This window comes from Eulemur rufifrons, chromosome 3 (genome assembly GCF_041146395.1).
Source record: "Eulemur rufifrons isolate Redbay chromosome 3, OSU_ERuf_1, whole genome shotgun sequence".
NCBI lineage: Eukaryota > Metazoa > Chordata > Mammalia > Primates > Lemuridae > Eulemur > Eulemur rufifrons.
This window is the reverse complement of record NC_090985.1, coordinates 56,603,215-56,624,775: the sequence shown is the minus strand read 5'-3', so window position 1 is coordinate 56,624,775 and position 21,561 is coordinate 56,603,215. Positions and strand designations below refer to the sequence as shown.

General features: G+C 32.4%; 1 protein-coding gene across 36 annotated transcripts in view; it reads left to right on the top strand.

Annotated features, from left to right (window-relative positions):
• Positions 1 to 21,561, top strand: part of RIMS2 (regulating synaptic membrane exocytosis 2) — a 640,638-nt gene that overhangs the window by 371,229 nt on the left and 247,848 nt on the right. For all 36 annotated transcript variants that reach the window (XM_069466111.1, XM_069466135.1, XM_069466114.1 and 33 more), the window contains one exon: positions 18,853 to 18,921. In XM_069466111.1, the coding sequence (XP_069322212.1) occupies positions 18,853 to 18,921 (69 nt within the window). The remainder of the gene's footprint in view (positions 1 to 18,852; positions 18,922 to 21,561) is intronic.

The following is a 21,561-nucleotide window of genomic DNA, read 5'->3' as shown; positions in this document are numbered from 1 at the left end:
GATGAGAAAAGTAAATAGAAAATTTGTGAGACTAAAGACATAAAATTTAAATAGTATGGTGAGATTTATTGCAGAACATTGAGTGTCAAGATTAGGATTAGGAGATTTCTCATTTTTAAATAGGATCTGAGAGTAGGAAGCTGAAAAAAATAGCACAGTAACATCTGAACATGATTTATTACCTCTTCTGGATATGCTGCAAGCTAAATAAAAAAAAAAAAAAATGTCCCTTGAGGGAGTGGGTGTAGATACCTTCATTATACAGTATAAACAACTGCCTCTTGTTTATAGTTGAAGCCTCATGTATTTTAGAATTGGAGAACATTAAATAATATTAATAGTAAATACTGGTGACAGCAGCAAACTGCAATGGAAAAAAATTAAGTAAGGGGGGGAATGGCTTTGCTCTTTTTGTCTATCTGCTTGCATTTAGATAACAAGTACTCAGTGGGCCATTACCATAATGGTCTCTCATTGGTAAGTATCACAATATGTAAATAATTCCCTACCTCCCCTCATCAAAATCTCTTTCAACAATTTACACCATCATAGCTAGTATATGGTTTATATATATAGCTTATGTATATATTTTTAAATACCTGCTATTTAAAAATAGCATAAACACACACATATGTATCTGGAATATATTTTCAATGTTTATTTTTAAAATCCCTGTAAGAAAAATAATTTTACTTAATAGCTTGGCACCTAACCTCTTATTCTGATTTAAAAACCGTTTTTATAATTGTGAATTTTTAATAATGATCAGAAATTTTACTTTAAAAAATTCAAAGGAACTGTATATCCCTGATAGAAAACACCCTTATTCATCCTCTTATCTCATTTTTAAATGTGGCATATTAGGGATTTCACAATATCTGTGAGGAAAGAGCTACAGTTTGAAGAGTTTAGTGTCATTTATTGTTTTATTATCTATTGATTTTAGTGATTCTTTTCTTAACAGTTTTTAGAAATACTATCATCTTTTTTTTTTTTTTATTTCATCTTATTGTTATGGGGGATACAGAATTGCAGGTTACATACGTTGCCCATGTACCGCCTTTCCCCCCAAGTCAGAGCTCCAGGCGTGCATCTTTTGACTAATAATCAAACTCATTAAAATGTCTTGTTCTAAACTTCTGGTAATAAAAACCTGTACTGCTGAATTATGTCTTGTACTTATTTGGTGGTAGAATTGATTATTTCCTTTCATTGCCATTTTCCAAGTACATATTTATTAGACAAACATTAATAATAGGAAAATCACGAGACTACCTCTGACTTTGAAACTGATACAGCAATATAGATTATTTGCAGAAAACTACTTTGGTGTCTGCTTAATAACTGTATACTTTGCAGAATTTTCTAAAATAACACCTTTGGAATAGAAAAAGGCATAATAAAACTAGATCAGTTAAACCTGCAACAAAACCATAATGTCATTCAAGATGTAAAAAGATGAAATTATACTTTTATCTTGATGTTCTTAAAAAAGAAAATTATTATATATACATGTATATGTATATAATCAATATGAGCATATACTCAGTTTTACTGAAGACACACTATTACATGTGAAAACACTATTTGCAAGAATGAACTTTCATGATTCGAAGTTACTGTTAAAGAACATAAATAGCATAATGACATAAAATAGGAAGAACACAACAGAAATATTTACTACATATATTAATAAATCCATTCTGAAATGTAAGTTTTTGAAGTTGTATTAGTGTATATTTTGTGTATGGGTAAATCAATATGAATGCAAATTATCATTCTAAATATTTTAATAAAAAGGCACTTAATGTAATACAATTGTGTCTATGAAGAATTTTAAAATAATTGAAATCCTAAGAAAAAATATTTTTAAATAACATTGTTTCAGAATGTAAAATACTGTTATAATATAGATATTTACATAAATATATAACTGTGTTCAATGTTTTTGTTCAATGGATTAGTTTGTTATATAAAAATTCACTGAGATCACAATTTAAAATTCTATACATTATAGCTATTAAATCTATTTTTAAAATAATGTATTTTTATTTATTAACTTGTAGCACACTTTTACACTATGACACTTTTTCCTACAATTTCTGGCTACATACCTTGTGATCTCCCTTTTAAATGACAATTTTTCATTGTTAATTTCTTTCATATGAAGAAAAACTTCATTTTACTTTCATGTTCTACATTCTTTTCTTATTTAGGAAGACTGTTATAACTTTGCTTATCTATTCTATTGTTATTTTAATTTTCTTTATTTTTTGGATATGATTAGGTTTTTCATTATTGTGACCCTCATAGTTTTTATTTACTATGTTGTAGAATAAGAGTTTTTGCCATTTGAAGCATCCTGAGTCTTTTATATTTCAATTTATGTTTGTAACTTCTGCTAGGATCATTATGTTCTGTAACAGTGTAACTTCAGCACAGTCAATAATTTTTACCCAATAGTATACTGGAGATAGAGCCAATTATGTGCAAAGCTTCCCTTCACATTCAGGAGATTGTGCTGGTAGCTTGATATTGACCATATTGGAGTATTTACTCTATGGAAATTGGCAAATGTTACAAACCAAGGCTTTATTTTTTCCAAAGAGACAGTTGTTACATCTTTACCAACACATCACTGCCTTATGCACCAAAATTGATTTCAGATTTAACAATTTTTTTTTGATATCCGGAATATACACAGGATAACAAAATGTAAATGTAAAAATTTAAACTGTTAAAGGGCTAGAAAAACATGAGTATTTAACCAAGTTTTCTATGAAAGCATTGGAAGGAAACTCAGAGAAGACTATGAATAGATTTTTAAGATATATAAATGAATATATGAAATATATTTTAAAAGAAAATATTGTAAGGTAATTTGAATCCTAATAATGAAAGTTATAGTGTTAGTCAAACCTGATTTGTGTTGTTTATTTATTTTAATCCTTGCTCAATCTAGTTTATTCAGTTTATCCTTACTTTATGAAAATATATCCTGATTAAAGATCTTTAGCCTCCTTGGTTAAATATATTCCTTGGTAGTTTTGTTGTTGTTTTTGTAGCTATAGTAAATGGGATTGAGTTCTTGATTTAGTTCTCAACTTGATCATTGTTGGTGAATAGAAATGTTACTGATTTCTGTACATTGATTTTGTGTCCTAAGACTTTACTGAATTCATGTATTAAATCAAGGAGTCTTTTGGAGAAATCTCTAGGGTTATCTAGGTATAAAGTCATATCATTAATGAGCGGAGATATTCTAATTTCCTTTTTTCCAACTTAGATGCCTTTTATTTCTTCCTTTTGCCTGATTGCTCCGGCTAGGACTTCCAGTACTGTGTTGAATAGAAGTGCTGAAAGTGATATCTTTATCTTGTCTCAATTCTTAAAGGGGAATGTTTGAGCTTTTCCCTATTCAGTATGTTGTTGGCTATGGGTTTGTCATTCATGGCTTTAATTATTTTGAAGTATATTCTGTCTATGCCTAGTTTGTTGAGGGTTTTTATCGTGAAGGGATGCTGAATTTTATCAAATGTTTTTTCTGCATGTATTGAGATGATCACATGGTTTTTGTTTTCAATACTATTTATGTGGTGGATCATGTTTATGGATTTGCATATGTTGAACCAGCCTTGCATCCCTGGAATAACACCCATTTGATTGTGGTGTGTGATCTATTTCACGTGCTGTTTGATTCGGTTTGCTAGTATTTTTTAAAGGATTTTTGCATCTATGTTCATCAGGGATATTGGTCTGTAGTTTTCTTTTTTTTGTTGTATCCTTTCCTCTCTTTGATATCAGGGCAATATTGCCTTTATAGAATGGGCTAGGGAGGCTTCTCTCCTTTTTTATCTTTTGGAACGGTTTCAGTGAGATTAGTATCAGTTCTTCTTTCTATATTTGATAGAATTTGGCTGTGAATCCATCTGATCCGGGGCTTTTTTTTTTTTTTAAGCTTGGAGATTTTCTTTATTACTGATTCAATGTCACTACTCGTTATTGTTATTTAGGGTTTGATTTCTTCTTGTGTTTCTAGTTCCTTGAGGTGTGATGTTAGGTTGTTAATTTGTGATCTATCTTTTTGATGTAGGCATTTACCATTATAAACTTACTTCTTAACACCACTTTTACTTTATCCCAGAGGTTTTGATATGTTGTGCAACTATTTTCCTTTGTTTCAAAAATTTTTACATTTCTCTCTTGATTTTCTCATTAACCCAAAGATTCTTTAGGAGCAGGTTGTTTAATTTCCATGTATCAGTATAGTTTTGAGAACTCTTCTTGGAATTGATTTTTAGTTTTATTCTACTGTGGTCTGAGAAGATACTTGATATGATTTCGATTTTTAAAGATTTATTGAGACTTGTTTGGTGGCCTAACATATGTTATATCTTGGAAAATGTTATATGCACTGATGAGAAGAATGTATATTCTGCAGTTTTTTGGTAGAATGTTCTATAAATATCTGTTAGGTCCATTTGTTCTAGAGGCCAGTTCAAGTCCAGGGTTTCTTTGTTGATTTTCTGCCTTGATGATCTGTCTAGTGGTGTCAATGGGGTGTTGAAATCCCATTATTGTATTGTTGCATATCTCTTTTCTTTGATCTAGCAGTATTTATTTTATCAATCTGGGTGCCCTAGTGTTGTCTGCATATATATTTAGGATTGTTATATCTTCTTGTTGAATTGATCCCTTTTTCATCATACACTGACCTTCTTTGTCTTTTATTACTACATATTGATTTAAAATGTTCTTTATCTGATATAAATATAGCTACTCCTGCTTGCTTTTAGTTTCCATTTGTGTGGATTATCTTTCTCCATTCCTTTAATTTGAGTCTATGAAAGTCTTTTCCAGTTAAATGAGTTTCTTGCAGACAGTATTTGTTTGGTTTCTGTATTTTTATCTGTTCTGCCAATATATATCTTCTAAGAGACATTTAGTTCATTTATATTCAATGTTAATATTGATATGAGGTTCTGTTCCTGTCATTTTGTTAATTTTTGCTTTGCATTTTCAATTGTGTCATTGTTTTGTAAGACTTGTAAATTTTATACTTTAACATGTTTTTATAATGTCAAGTATCAACCTTCCATATCAATATTTAGAACTCCTTTGAGCATTCTTGTAGGGCTTGTCTAGTGGTAACAAATTCCCTTAGTGTTTGCTTGTCTGAGAAAGTGTTTCTCCTTCATTTATGAAACTGGATACAAAATTATGAAAAGGCTTCAAAATTCTTGCCTGACAGAGGTTTTGTTTAAGAAATCTAAAAATATGATCCCAGTCCTTTCTGGGTTGTAAAGTTTCTGCTGAGAAGTCTACTGTTGGTCTAGAGATTTCCTTTATAGGTGATTGAACACTTTTCTCTTGCTTCTCTTAGGTTTCTTTCCTTCACATTGACTTTAGAGAGTATGATAACTATATGCCTTGGTGGAGGCCATCTAGCAATTAATCTCTCAGGAGTTTATTGAGCTTCTTGTATCTGGATGTCTAAATCTCTAGCAATACTAGGGAAATTTTCCTCAGTTATTGCCTCAGATATGTTTTCCAAACTTTTTGCTTTTTCTTCTTCTCTCTCAGGAACACTTATGACTCATAGCTTTGAATGCTTTACATAATTTCATATTTCTCGAAGCTTTGTTCATTTGTAAAATTTCTTTTTATAATTTTTGTCTGACTAGGTTAATTCAAAAGACTTGTCTTCAAGCTCTGATATGCTTTCTTCTGTTTGATCTAATCTATTGTTAAAACTTTCCACTGTATTTTGTAATTACTTTAATGAATATTTTATTTCCAGAAGTTCTGTTTTTTTTTTTAAATATCTATCTCTTTAGGAAATATTTTATTCATATCCTGAATTGTTTTTCTGATTTCTTTGTGTTGGTTTTCAACTTTCCCTTGGATCTCATTGAGCTTTTATAATTGGTATGTTTAATTCTTTATCTGGTATGTCAAAGATTTCATTTTGGTTTGGATCCATTGCTGGGGAGTTAGTGTGATCCTTTGGGAATATTATAATATAAAACTCTTATTTTTTCATATTACCATGTTTGTTTTTCTGGTTTATTCTTATCGGGTTAAACTATCTCGTTTTCTTATATTTTAATTTATTTTATATTGGGTGGATTTTTTTCCCTCTTGAGGATGTGACTATATGTTGTGTATAATTGCCTGGCTTCCGTTCTGGGTGCTTTCAATGGCAAAGACTCTGTGTGAGTCCCTTGGTTATAGACAGCCTTTATGGGGTGCCAGTCTCAGATGGTAGTTGTAGTTCTGAGGTATTGGGCCTCCTGCGGGGCCTTTCACTGCCTCCTGCGGGGCCAGAGTGCTGGAGTATCAGGAAGCTGTCTTGTTTCCCAGTGTTAGGCATTTTGTCAGTACATTTTTCACCGGGTTATGCAGTTCAGTCTGCGGGCCAGTAGGTGTCACCCATGGGTAAGAATCAGCTGCAGCAGAAGCAGATGGATATATGTGATACCCCAATGGGCGGACACAAGCCCAGCCTTGATGAGGGTCGCAGGGGGAACTCCTGGTGAAATGCACTGAGGTCTCCGCTGGGGGTTGGGGAAAGGGAGTCATACCAACTGCGCTAGCAAGCTGTCAGGTAGACGATTTGTCTCCCTGACATGGCCCTGTCCCAGCCATGGGATACCCACTCAGGATATTCTGATGAGACAGACACCACTATCTGTGGAAGGCTGCCATTGCGTAGAGATGGGGAAGGGCTTCCCCCCTTGTGCAGCCTGGGCCCGGCCGGCACACCTCCCATGGGTACGCAGTCACCCCTAAATGCCCTAGAACGGCTGTGCATATGTGCACACACGCTGAGCTCCTGTAGGAATAGCCCCAGCTGTGTCCTCAGCATTGGATAGGGAGGGTGGGAGGAGAAGTCCCCCTTTCCGTATCACGAGCACTAGGACTCGCTGGCCACTGGGGTTGAGCCACACAGTCAACCCCCGTAGAACTCAGCACAGCACCCACGTCTCTGCTGAAAGAAGCAGAGTCCTCTACCCGCAAGCAGGGAGCTCAGGAATACAGAAATGCCCATGCTCTGATTTCCTTTGTCTTAAGGGGTGCTCCCTTGGTTCTCTCCGCTCCTCATTTCCTTATGAGTGGCAATCTTTGAGTGCTAGATTCTAAGTGTAGAATCCTGCTGTTCCCCTGGGTGTAGCCACCCTCAGTAGCTGTCCCAATTCAAGCAGGTGCTGGGGAATGTCTGCAGGCGGATTAGTGATGTGAAGACACAGAGGCTGAATGTCCCTGGGCAGTACAAAGTCCCACAATGCGTATGCACTCAGTATAAAGTCCGCCACCACTGCTCGGGTCCAATGGGAAGTGAACAACTTTGCGCAAGCTTATAGCCCCAGTGTAATGTCCTCAAAAAGTCCCCAAGTCAGTGCCCACTTCAGTACTTGGGTTTAGGAGGGTAGAGGAGCTCTCCTTAAGTTCAGAAATGAGCAGACTGCCATAAGGGAGAGGAGAGCTGAAAATACCCCCAACTTCCCTTTCCATGGATTGCAAAGTCCCTCAGTGTTCGATCTCTGCCAGCTCCTTGCTGCTTGCTTTTTCTGTTGTAGCTTGTCCTGAGCTCTTTATAGGCTCCAGCACTCTCACCTTAACTCTCCACTCCAGCTATGATTATTCACCTGTAATTCTGAGTCTTCTTTCTGGGGAAAATTGGTGTCTGACATATTTAGTAAGACATCTTAAAAAGAATTAAAAAGAAAAAGGAAAAGACTATTTTTTCTATTTTAATTTCTGCAATTTTATATGTATATGTACAATATACTTCTATAGTGTGCCTGGAATAAAATTTTTATTTCCTTTCAAAACTCTATATTTTCACCACTGTGTAGGTTACTAGTGGAACAGATCAATCATGTGAGATGCCAAAAGTACTACTTCATTTGTTAAATGCAGAATCATGTCATACAAATTTTAATACTTATAATTGAACACTAGAAAATAAGCTTCTGAAATAATCTATGAATCTATTGTTTTATTTCCTGTGATTTACTATCTCTTTGCTAACAACTTCGATATGTTAGGGTAAACATTTACATTTTTCCAGATATTATGACATCTTTCCTCTGGCACTTTTGTGGCATGCTAGTTCATACACTCCCTTAAATTTCTAATGTACACTCAGATGATAATTTATTCATCCTTCAATATGAAAGCAATTTTTAATATTTTGCTACCTTTTAGACTTTGTGGTTTATACATAGAAAAATCTAATTTGTATCCTATTAATTTGTGAAAATTTCTACATATATATTTTTTCACATATATATTTTTTATCAAGTTAATATTTGAAAATAATTGTTCCACTATAAATTTTCAAAATTTACCTCTTCCTAAAAAGATATCAACTTTAAAATACACTTTTTCCAGAAATTTGGAGTTTAAAAGTAAATGATATTTTCCTAAGTTTCTTTTAATTTAAAAGGTGAAAGATTTATATGATTTGAAGAGAAACCAGAGTATAGGTTCTTTTAATTTAAATTCACAAGTTGTTTTTTTCATGCTAAACTTCTGTCTAACAATTATCTCTTGCATTTCATGGTATGTTATATGACTATGTATTATAACATAGAATTGATAAACATTACTATATTATATAGTGCAGTCTATTAATTTTTGATGTTATATAATTCTCTTACTAATTTTTGCTGTCTTAGACTATAATTCTTACATTTAGTCTAAGTTTCTATTAATATAATTTATAATTTGAATTTTTTAATAATTCACATGTGATAGAGCTTCCTTTCTTATTTTGTTTGTCCTTTTTTACTTTTAAAATAAAATTGCTAAATGACATAATCTGCAATATAAAACAAAAATTATTATACATTTCAACATCCCTATTGCATGTAAAGATTTTTAAATGTATTTTTGACATCACTTTAAATTTTTTTCCAGATAAAGGCTTATGTTCATATAATTCAGGTAAATTTTAGTATGTACGGTGTTTAATGCACGCCTTCATATGCACAGTTTAATTGGTTTTGTTGTTTTGTGCTTTGTTTGCCTGTTGTGCATATGGTAAAGTCCTAACTAATATGTCAGTAGTTTCCCTTTTCTGCCTATAGAACTTTTCCCATATGTTCATATTTACATCTTTTTATTTTGGTATTAAAAAACATTAAATGAAATATAGTGATTTATGATTTTAGTGTGTCTGATATCACCTCCTTTAATATGATACTTTTTAGTCAGTGAGGTACGTTTTAGTATATTCTATGTGTACACTGTTTTAGAATATTTGAATTCAAATGAATAAAATTTATAATTTTTTAATATTTCAAAATATTAAGAGGGTACAAATGTTTTTGTTACATGAACACCTTGTATAATGCTTAAGTGGGGGCTTTTAGTGTGCCTATCACCAGAATAGTGTTCATTGTACCAAATAAGTAAGTCTTTATCCTGCACCCCCCTTCCACCTCCACCCTCTTTGATTCCAATGGCCTTTACATCTCATTGTGCCCATGTGTGCTCATTATATAGCTCCCAATTATTAGAGAGTACACATGGTATTTGTTTTTCCATTCCTGAGATACTTCACTTAGGATAACGGTCTCCAGTTCCATCCAAGTGCAAACAACATTATTTGAGTTTATGTGAGTCCTTTCTCTTCTATAATATTTCTGGTTAATTTGGCTAGTGGTCTGTCAATTTTATTTATCTTTTCAAAGAACCAACTTTTTTGTTTCATTGATCCTTTGTGTTGTGTTTTTGGTTTCCCTTTTGTTTTGTTCTGCTCTGGGCTTTGTTATTTCTTTTCTTCTGCTGGCTTTGGGTTTGATTTGCTCTTCTTTTTCTAGTTCCTTGATATATGACATTAAATTGTTAATTTGTGATCTTTCTGTCTTTTTGATGTAGGCATTTATGGGTATGAACTTTCCCCTTAGGACTTCTTTTTCTGTATCCCATAGATTTAGATAGCTTGTGTCCCTTTTGTTATTCAATTTGAGGGATCTTTTGATTTCCATCTTAATTTCATCATTGACCCAAGGATCATTCGGCAATAAGTTGTTTAATTTCTGTGACTGTATAGAATTGAGTGTTTCTTTTGGAATTGATTTCTAGTTTTATTCCACTGTGATCTGAGAAGATATATGTTATAATTTTGATTTTTTTTTGAATTTGCTGAGACTTGTTTTGTGGCCTAAGATATGATCAATCTTGGGGAATGTCTCGTGTGCTGATGAGAAAACTGTATATTCAGTAGTTTGGGGGTAGAATGTTTTATGAATGCATGTTAGGTTCATTTGTTCAAGAATCCTATTTAAGTCCAGTGTTTCTTTATTGATTTTCTGGTTCAGTGATCTCTCTAAATCTGTCAGTAGTGTGTTGAAGTTCCCAGCAATTATGATGCTACTAGTCTATTTCTTTGCTTAGGTCTAGTAGTTTTGCTTTACGAATCTGGGAGCTCCTGTGTTAGGCACATATATATTTAGGATCGTTATGTATTCTTGTTGAATTGCTCCCTTTACCATTATATAATGACCATCTTTGTCTTTTTTTATCATTGTTGATTTAAAATCAATTTTATCTGATATTAGAATGGCTACACCTGCTTGCTGTTGGTTTCCATTTGTGTGAAATTTTTTTTCCCATCCCTTTACCTTTGGTCTGTAGGAGTCCTTGCAAGTTAGATGTGTTCCTTGGAGACAGTATATTCTTGGAGTGTATTATTTCATTCATTCAGCCATTCTTGTCTTTTAAGTGGAGTATTAAGACCATTCATGTTCAGTGTTAGTATTGATATGTGGGATGTTGTGTTGTTCATCATATTGGATGATACCTTGCTGTTTTGTTTTCCCTTTAGTGCTATTGTTCTTTAAGAGTTTTAAACTTTAACTTTCAGGTGTTTTCACACTGGTAGGTATCTGTTGTGTTGTTCCATATATAATGCATTTCTGAGTATTTCCTGTAGGGCAGGTCTAGTAGTGACAAATTCCCTTAGTGTTTGCTTATCTAGAAAAGTCTTTATTTCTCCATCTTTTATGAAACTTAGTTTTGCAGTATACAAAATTCTTAACTGGCATTTTTTATGTTTAAAAAGACTAAAACAGGCCCCAATCCCTTCTGGCTTATAAAGTTTATGCTGAGAAGTCTGCTGTTTACATGATGGGTTTTCCTTTGTAGGTTAGTTATTGCTTTCATCTTGCTGCTTGTAGAATTTTCTCTTTCATTATGACTTTGGCCAAGTTGATGACTATGTGTCTTGGCAATGCCCTATTTGCTATGAATCTTCCTGGTCTTCGATGACCATCTCAAATCTGGATATGTGAGTCTCTGGTGATACCAGGGAAGTTTTCCTCAATAATTCCCTTGAACAAGTTTTCCATGTTTTTTGCTTTTTCTTCTTCTCCCTCAAGGATGCCTATAATTCATATATTGGTTTGCTTCACATAGTCCCATATTTCTCTGAGTGATTTTTCATTCTTCTTTATTCTTCTTTATGCATTTTTGACTGACTTGGTTAGTTCTAGAGCCTTGTCTTCAAGCTCTGAAATTCTTTCTTCCGCTAGGTCTAGTCTGCTACTGAAGCTTTCTGCTGTGTTTTGAAATTCCCTAAAAGACTCTTATTTCTTTAAATTATTTTATATATCCTTTCCTATGTTGTCTCTTTATAAGAGATTTCTTATTGAACTTTACAAAATTAGAGGAGAAACTTGGAAATCTTTGTGAGAAGGTTTGGAAGACAGTGGTTGAGGAGTCTGAGAATAGTCACTTGCCAGAGACCACAAAGGGGAGCTAGTTAAAAAGTTTGTGGAGGCTGTTGCCTCTTCATCTAGTAATGATCCCTGAAGTCTCTGTGGCACAGAAGAGCAGGTTCAGAAGGAAAAATGCATGCAAAATAGGAAATCAAGGAAAATTAGAAACTATCAGAACAAACTGGAACCTGTGTTTCTCTCTAATCCCCTCTAACTTTGATTTTATGGGTAATCTACAGAAGAAACTGGTGTCCTTTATCATGGATCTGCAGACGTGCTTTGCCCACATTGAGAGAAAGCGCAAGAGGAGATCTAGCAGGACCCAGAGTAGCATCCAAAATCCTAGACTTTGGTTTTATCATACCTATTTTAAAAATCAGAAAGTATTGAAAAGAGAAATTTAAAAACTACAATCATAGTGACAATCTCTCAGAAATGTGAACTATACAGTTGACCAATGTGAATTAATAGAACATGCTCTCAAGAAATAGAAAATATATATTGTTTTTATCTACAAATGAAACATTTATACAATTTTGCTGTTAACTTTCGAAATAATGCACATATGGTACAAATTTAAAAGTGTATTTAGTGAAGTCTCCCATCCCCTTTTCTCAAACATGTAGTTCTCTTTCCATGAGTGAACCTCTGTTACCAATTTCTGCAGTTTTATAAATATTTTATGCACTCACAGACAAATGCAGATAATTTTTTTCTTATTCAACAGAAATAGGGACATGTTATCACCATTTTGTGTGCTCTGCTTTTTAATCTCTATTTTTTAGTGGTTACTTTTGAAATATTAACAAAGTAATGTAAATTAACATCTCTGTCTTTTTTCCAAACCATATTAAAATTTTATAATCTGATTCACACCCGCTCCCCTATCATCTAACGTATTACTACCAGAATTTTACCTCTGCCACCAAATTAATTATTATTATAATTATTGTCATTTTATGCACCTAGGGTTTGTTTAGATTTACTTGAATTTTTACCACTTTCTTTTTTTTCATTGCTTCATTTTGGGATAAATTTCTTTATTTTTGAAGTACATTTTTTAAGAATGTACTTTCTTTCAGTGAAGAATTGAAAACAGGCTTTGGTTTCCTGAATATATCTGGCAGAAAGTTTAGCTATGTGTAAAATCCTAGAATGACTTTTATTTTCTCTCAGCATCCTGGTAATGTTATTTAAATATCTCTGGCTTTCAATTTTACAGAAAAGTCTCTCCATTTATTTAAATCTTCTTTAATTTGTTAGCAGTTGTTCAAATTGAATTGCATCCCCAACAAAAGATAGATTGAAGTCCTGACCCCCAGTACCTCAGGATGTGACCTTATTTGTAAATATGGTCTTTATAAAGGTAAATAAGTTAAACTGAGGTCATTAAGGTGGGCTGTAATACAATATGAGTGATGTCCTTGATAAAAGGGGAAATTTGGACACAGAGATAGCCATGCACAAAGGGAAGACAATGTGAAGATATACAGGGAGAAGATGGCCATATGACTTGAGAGATGCATCTGCAAGCAGAGGAACACAAAGGATTACTGGCAAACACCAGAAGCTAAGATAAGAAGCTAACATCAGAGAGATAAGGAAGGATTTTCTCTTAGAGCCATCAGAGAGAGCATGGCTTTGCTGAAACCCTGATTTTGTACTTCTAGCCTCTAGAGCTATAAGACAATAAATTTCTATTGTTTTAAACTACTCAGTTTTTAGTATTTTTCTATAGCAGCCCTTGGAAACTAAGATAGCATTGTGTTTTATGGTTTGAGGTGTACATGTTTTGCACATTTTGTGTTCAGTGTATTCCTAAATATTTCATGATTTTGGAAATTCTTACAGAGGATATTGGTTTTGAAATCAATTTTCCAATTGTACATTGCTATTCTCTAAGAAATATAATTTATTTTTATATTGACTATGTATCCTCCAATCCTACTAAGTTCACTTATTAGTCTTAATAAGTTTTTAATAGCTTCCTTAGAAATTTTTATTTACGTGAACATGTTATTTTTTGCATTCTAATCTGTATGCTTTTTATTTCTTTTCCTTGCTGTATTGCCCTGTCTAGGACATGCAGTAAATGTTAAATAGAAGATTCATCCTTGCAGTGAACATCCTTTACTTGTTCTTTGTCTTAGGGGCATTTAATATTTCATAATTAAGTGCGATTGTTAGTTGTAGGTTTTTTGGTAGATGTCCTTTATCAGTATGAGGAAGTTCTTGTCTTACTTACCAAGACATTCTATAAAGAATGTAGGTTAAACTTTTTCAGATGATTTTTCTACATCTATTGAAGTACTTTTTAACTTACATGTATTAAATGAACTAACTGCAATGTACATAAAATAATACTAGAGATAAAAATTAACAAATTTGCCACCATTGAAGGAGATTCCAATATAATTTGCTCTCCATCATTGATAGATCAAGAAACCAAAATTTAGGGAAGGTAAAAAAAAATCAAACCACACAATTACAAAGCTTCCTCTAATGATGAGATAAAGAACTTGAACCTAACAATTAATGAATTCACATTTTTGTTACATCTATGAAAAATTTATAAGAATTATTATTAATAATATACTATTCCATAATTGATTTTTGACCCATCTTAAAGAATTAACATAATACAGGAAATATTTTCCAATATTATGTTACTATGTCAATTGTAAAAAAAGATAAATTACACCCATATGTTTGAAAATTCAAAAAAAAATAGAAACCTCTCTTGTAATAAACATTTTTTCCAAGCTCTATCATCTCAAAATCATAATGCACCACACAATTAACTGTGTCTCAGATTTAATGAGTATGGTAAATATCTTATAGTTCTAAAAAGAAAATACCTAGAACAGAAGTTTAATCGATATTCTATATATAAATATTTGAGTAATACAGGGAAGTACTCAGAGGGGATGCTTATGTTAGAAAACGTTAAAAGGCTAAAAATTATAATGTGCCCATCCAATTCAAGAGTTTAGGAAAAGAATAGTGAATAAATTCAAAGTAGAAGGAATGAAATAAAAAATAAGAACAGAAATCAATAAAGTAAGAAACAAATGCTGTAAAACAACTAATTGATAGAATCATGGAGCCCAGAAGTTAAACCTTTGAAATGAATATCCAGATAAACCTTTACTGAAATTTATTGATAGAGTAAAAAGGTACAGGATGCAAATAGAAATATGATCAGTACATCAGAAAATACTTAATAGTAAGATAAAATTGTGAACATTATAGCAACACTTCAGAAACTTAGGCAAAGTGAACAAATTCCTGTAAAAAATATTAGTTACTAAACCCTAAATCAATAACTCATTCTACATCTACTGAAAAATATAATTAGCAATTTAAAATATTCCCACAAAGGAAAAACCAAACCATGGTAGTTTTATAGATGAGTTCTTTTTTTTTTTTTTTTTTTGAGACAGAGTCTCGCTCTGTTGCCCAGGCTAGAGTGAGTGCCGTGGCGTCAGTCTAGCTCACAGCAACCTCAAACTCCTGGGCTTAAGCGATCCTACTGCCTCAGCCTCCCGAGTAGCTGGGACTACAGGCATGCGCCACCATGCCCGGCTAATTTTTTTTGTATATATATATTTTAGTTGTCCATATAATTTCTTTCTATTTTTAGTAGAGACGGGGTCTCGCTCTTGCTCAGGCTGGTCTCGAACTCCTGACCTCGAGCGATCCACCAGCCTCGGCCGCCCAGAGTGCTAGGATTACAGGCGTGAGCCACCGCGCCCGGCCTATAGATGAGTTCTATCAAAATTTCAAAGAACAGATTTTTACAATCCTACACAGATTCTCCCAAAGAATAAAAAAGAAAGAATAATTCTCATTTGTTTTTTGGAGGTGGAGGGAAGGACTGTATAAATGAAAAGTTAGCACAAGAAAAGAAATTTAACAGGTCAAAATCACTTTTAAATAAAAATGCAAAAATCCTAAATGAAATATCACTGAACTCAGAAATGCAAGATTGGTTTAACATAGTCAAATTTATATATACATGTACATAATTTACCAAAGTAGTAAATTAAATTATAAAAATTGTACATTCAATAAAATACAGAAAACACGTTTAATAAAAATCAAATCCTACCCCTTGCAAATTAGTGATAAAGGGACTGTCCTCAACGTGGCAAAGTGTAACGTCAGCAGACACTATTTCTAATGGAAAAATACTAGAAAAAAACTGTATCTGAAATCACAATTTTAAAAGAAAGTAATATTCCCTTGTTTATTTCCAGCACTGTGCTTATTAGCACAGCAAGGCAAGAAAAGAAAAACACGTAAGGATTGGGGAAAAAAATTGTCGACATAGAAAATCCAAAGTAAATCACAATCACTTTATTAGAAGTAAAGAGATAGAAAGACTTTAAAGGTTGTTAGTTAACATTACTTTACAATGAAATTGCATTTCTGCATCTGACAATTAAGTTAGCAAACATAATTTTTAACAGTATTTTTAATAACAGTGTAAATCCTATTATAAAGATAAATTATAAGATACAAAGAATAAATCAAACAAATAATGGAAAGTTTGAATGGCCAAAATTGAAAATTTTATAAAAAGACCTTAAGGAAAACTTAAATGGGCGAAATGCCATGTGCATGTTTACCAAAGCAATGCTGTAAAACATGCCAATTCTCCCTAAATTAATGTATTGCTTCAGTGCAATTCAAATCAAATCCCAATAGAATGTTTCTGTGCAAGTTGGTGGTCTGAATCTAAAATTTATATGACAGAGCAAAGGGGAAAGAGTCAAGGTATGAATAATAAGGTAGATAGATCTGTTCTTGAATATATAACGTTATAGTAACATAGGCAAAGAGTCATTGGTTTATAGATAGACAGCCTGTACAAGGGAAAAAAATAGAGCACCAGACCATCCTATTGGGATTTTGATTGAAATTGCATTAGATCCTTGCAGATAGTATTCGTTTATTTATGGCAGAGGTGACATCACAGATTATTCAGCAAAAGTAGAAATATTAAATAAACAATCCTGAGATATGTGCCATCCAAACGGAAAAAGTAAAATTGCCCTATACACAAACTCAATTCAATATGGATGAGGATATAAATGCAAAAAGCAAAATTTTTAAACTTTTAGAAGAAAATATAGGAGACTATCTCTCTGCTCAGAGGTCAAGAAAGAGTTCTTATACAAGACACTAAAAACACTAATTTCAAAAGAAAAGATTGATATATTCAATGATATTAAACCTAGGAACTTGAATTCATCAGAGTGTCAAAAGATCCAAATAGAAGGAACATAATTCCAATATATTTAACCTCTATAGGATTAACATCAAAACAGATAAGTCTCAATCTGGAAAGAAATCAATAAGATTTGGAAGGAAGAAGCAATTTACGAACTACATATGCCACCACACCCCCAAGTGTGTACACACACACTCTTACACACACTGGCCAACTCACAAACAGCTGATAAAGTAAATTTCATCATTTGCTGGTGTCATTCTTGATTTGACTTTTGACCAATACAAAAGTTTGTAATCTTTATGTTCTGTAGCATACCTGGCATAGTAAACTAATCATTACCCTGTGTTTGGGTATTTGCAAATTAAAGCCTTGTTACAAGCGGGATAGCAATTCTCCTTAAGTCTCTCCTGTGTGACCCTTCTTCTATCTCAAGTCCATTTAGAATGTATGTTCTAATTCTGTAAATCCTTTTGTGCCCTGTCTGTTGGGATGTCAGATAATTCTAGTTTTAATATCAGTTGGATCTATAAAAGCCTCTGATTTGTTTGTGTCTAAAGCTTTAAGACATAAACATTTGGAAAGAAAATAGTAAAAGTCCATTCAGTGAGACTGCATGATAAAAATAGATAGTTATCTTCTTCCTAACCATTACAAGCAGAAAACTAAAACTGTGGTTTCTACCAAGCAAGACTGTCCCTCCTCAAAAAGGGCAGGGATTAAAACAAACAAAAGGAAAAAATTTATAGAGCATTTCTAAGAGTAGATTGCAGATATTGGAGGACATTCTTGTAATATTTAGACACCTTATACAATGTGAGCTCTTGGTATCTTATAAACCACACAGGAAAGCACTTATTTTCTAATAAAACTGAGTTCCATCTATTTAATGAATAACGTGTATTTTAAGAAGACAGACAAAAAAGTCCTCCATTATCAAATGTTTTCTGATACCAAGGAAGGAGGAAATGCTTTAATAAAGGATTCTTTCGTGTAGGGTGTGTCCATTCCTGAGACACAGGTAGAAGAAAATAGTTTAAAAAAAGCTGATTTCTGTATGTGATGTATTTCATAATTAAGTGTGAAGTCATAATATGCTTTAGCCATCAAAGTTCTAGTTAATTCAATTTTATGCTATTTTTGCCATAGTAGGATTAAGATTTTAAAATATTGTTACAGAGTTGTAAGAGAAACCATACATATCTCAAATTATAATAATTTATTGCTCTTAGGCTATTTCTTAGAAAATAAAATCCACAATTTAGATGTGTTAGTTTTGTGAATGCATTATTATTGTCTTTTCAAAGCAATAGGGAAGTAGCTAAACTAAATAGTTGAAAAAGAAGATTTAAGATGTCTTAAGTGAGTTTACTTTTCTCAATTGAACTTCTCCATGAGCGTGAAAAATAAAGATTTGAGTATATTCAGTTTGTTAGTCATGCATATTAGAAAAAGACACATTAATACTTTTGAAAATAATACATTGTGCTTTGAAATTTACCTAGACTTAAGTGCCTTTGTCCATAAGCATCTAAAATTAACTTAGATTTTATCAGTCAGCTCATTAAGTCAAATAATTTACAAACATTGTCTTGTACTTAATGTTATGTCAATCTTTAAACCACTTAGGACTTAAAAAACTTACCTTATAAGTTTCCAGAATAATTCTTGTATAAATCATTAACTCCTCATCACCCATATATCCTCACATCATGAAATGTGTGTGAAAATAAGTGTTGGTAAGCTCATAATGACTTTCCATCTGTATATATATTTTACTGTCAAGTGATTCACTCAAAATCCTATCATTTGTTTTTCAAGTTGTTGAGAGTTTTTTTTTATCCCTTAAATAATCAACATTTTTAATTATTGCTATTTTCTTCTTAGGGTCAAAGAGAATAAGTGATAGTGAAGTCTCTGACTATGACTGTGATGATGGAATTGGTGTAGTATCAGGTAAGAATTTTAGAATTCTTTTGTAGCATTAAAGGATTGTAATTCATCATTATTTACCATAAAAATAAATAAATAAATAAGAAAGAAATAACTTGCCTCCTTACTCCTCTAAAACAAACTTATGGCAAACTATGGCAATTTAAACCCCTAAATAATTCCAACTGATAGAACAACTGTACCAATTATTAGATTGAATAGTCTTATAAGATGCCAGATAAGTAAATGTCTATAACTTTTCTATTCTAAAAGAACTAAATAGTAAGGATTTTTTTATAAATTAGAGGAGTTTATTGCATGATCGAAACTAATTTATACTGCACTAACATTGTGGAAAAAAGAAGAAATCTTTTTTATATCACCAGCATACTTAAATATGTCAAATACTTAATGGGATTTAAAATTTTTTAAAAATTATTTTTATATTAAGTATCATTTATTATACAGCTACATTTTGAAATTACAGTATTGTGGCTTAAAGTATTGCCTCATGTTATGGTTAGAAATTTACCTAATGATTTAATATTTTAGGGAAGTAGATATATTTTCTTTAAATTGTGACAAAATGTTTATATATAATGCCCTTAATATTATAAATTTTTTTATTCTATTCCTCTTGAAGTTTAAATAACTTAGCAAATTTCACAATTATTACTAATTTTACTTTGAACAAAACATGATCTATCATATGTACGACATGCTACAGTTGCATCAATGACATACAATTTTTTGTTTGACAAGTTTTGTTAGATTGTGGATAGATTTGCATGCTTGTATTAATGTACCACTTTTTAAAAACTCAGTGACAATTTTTTTTTGTACTAAGGGTGAACAATGTATTAACTTGCTAAGACTAAAAATACTTTCCATGTTGTATGGTTTATAAATTAAATCTCATAAAGTGGTTTTGAAAAATATTTCCCATTGTCTCTTTCTTGGCAATGGCTGTAATTTTTTTTTTTTTCAATTTGTATCGTATTTCTTTGTTATTTGATTATTCTGTGTCTTTTCTTTTCTAAATATCTAGTCACAACAGGTTTTCTTCATCCAAAATATTTCCCTTCAGGCCATTAAAGCCCTTCATCTTGATGCCATTTTTCGCACATTTCAATTCTTTCATTTTCTATTTTTAGGATGGCAAAATATTTATTTTAAATGATCATTTTATTATTTTTTTATTCTATCAAAATAGTTGTATTTTTCAAAAAAATTATAGATTCTTTTCTTATTTGGGCTAATGCTCTCTGGAATAATTTTTTGGTATTACAGGGTAATGTTTAGAAAACCTACCCAGTTCAAAGTGCTTACCCTGGATTCATTATTTCTTCATCATGATAAAAAACATTCTTTCCTTTTCCATGTTATTATTATTATTGTTGTTATTATTTTGGTTATCAGAAACTATCTGGCAAATCATTTAATAATACATTGAAGAGAAAAGATTGCTATGCAATAACCTATATTTTACTATTTTGAAATCCAATGTGATTTTGAGACATAGATTTTTCATAATATTCTACAACTTTAACAATGCATTTAGCACTTCTTTTTTTTTTTTTTTTTTTTGAGACAGAGTCTCACTCTGTTGCCCAGGCTAGAGTGAGTGCCGTGGCGTCAGCCTAGCTCACAGCAACCTCAAACTCCTGAGCTCAAGGGATCCTCCTGTCTCAGCCTCCCGAGTAGCTGGGACTACAGGCATGCACCACCATGCCCGGCTAATTTTTTCTATATATATATTTTTAGCTGTCCATATAATTTCTTTCTATTTTTAGTAGAGTTGGGGTCTCGTTCTTGCTCAGGCTGGTCTCGAACTCCTGAGCTCAAACGATCCGCCCACCTCGGCCTCCCAGAGTGCTAGGATTACAGGCGTGAGCCACCGCGCCCGGCCCATTTAGCACTTCTTGAATTCTGTCACGATTAGAAATTTGAAGTGATCTCCATATTCCTTTTTCCAAATTTCAAAATTAGGGTTATTTTATCTCAGTTTCTGAAATTATGGTATATATAGTTTCTTTTCACAGTCTATCACTTTAGTAAATGTAGCAATTACATTTACATGAGAATCATGATAACTAAGACTTAAACATATATTAATTATGTTAAGTATTTTTTTTCACATTTTCTTTTCTTTGTACCTTTTTAAAAGCTCCATTATTAAAACTAGTTTCAGTAGAGAATAAATGCTTCAGTCAATAGTTTAGCAAATAATTTAATGACTACCTGATCAAGCAAATAATGATATTTTCTAGGAAATTCTTCTTAAGGCATCTCAGATGACAATTGCATATATACATATACTGAATGCACACCCCCATCTCCCTTAACTAACATTTTAAACACAGTATAAGTCAATATACCAGCAAGTCTGTTGATACTTTTTTACTTATATGCAGAGATTTGTTTTCCAATTGCAGATTGCATATCTGTCAAATTCAGACTATTAGTTACAATCATTCATAATCCTTTTAAACCTGAGCTATCAAACTTTTATCAAGAATTAATTCGGCTGGGCGCAGTGGCTCACACCTGTAATCCTAGCACTCTGGGAGGCCGAGGCGGGAGGATTGCTTGAACTCAGGAGTTGGAGACCAGCCTGAGCAAGAGCGAGACCCCATCTCTACTAAAAATAGAAAGAAATTAGCC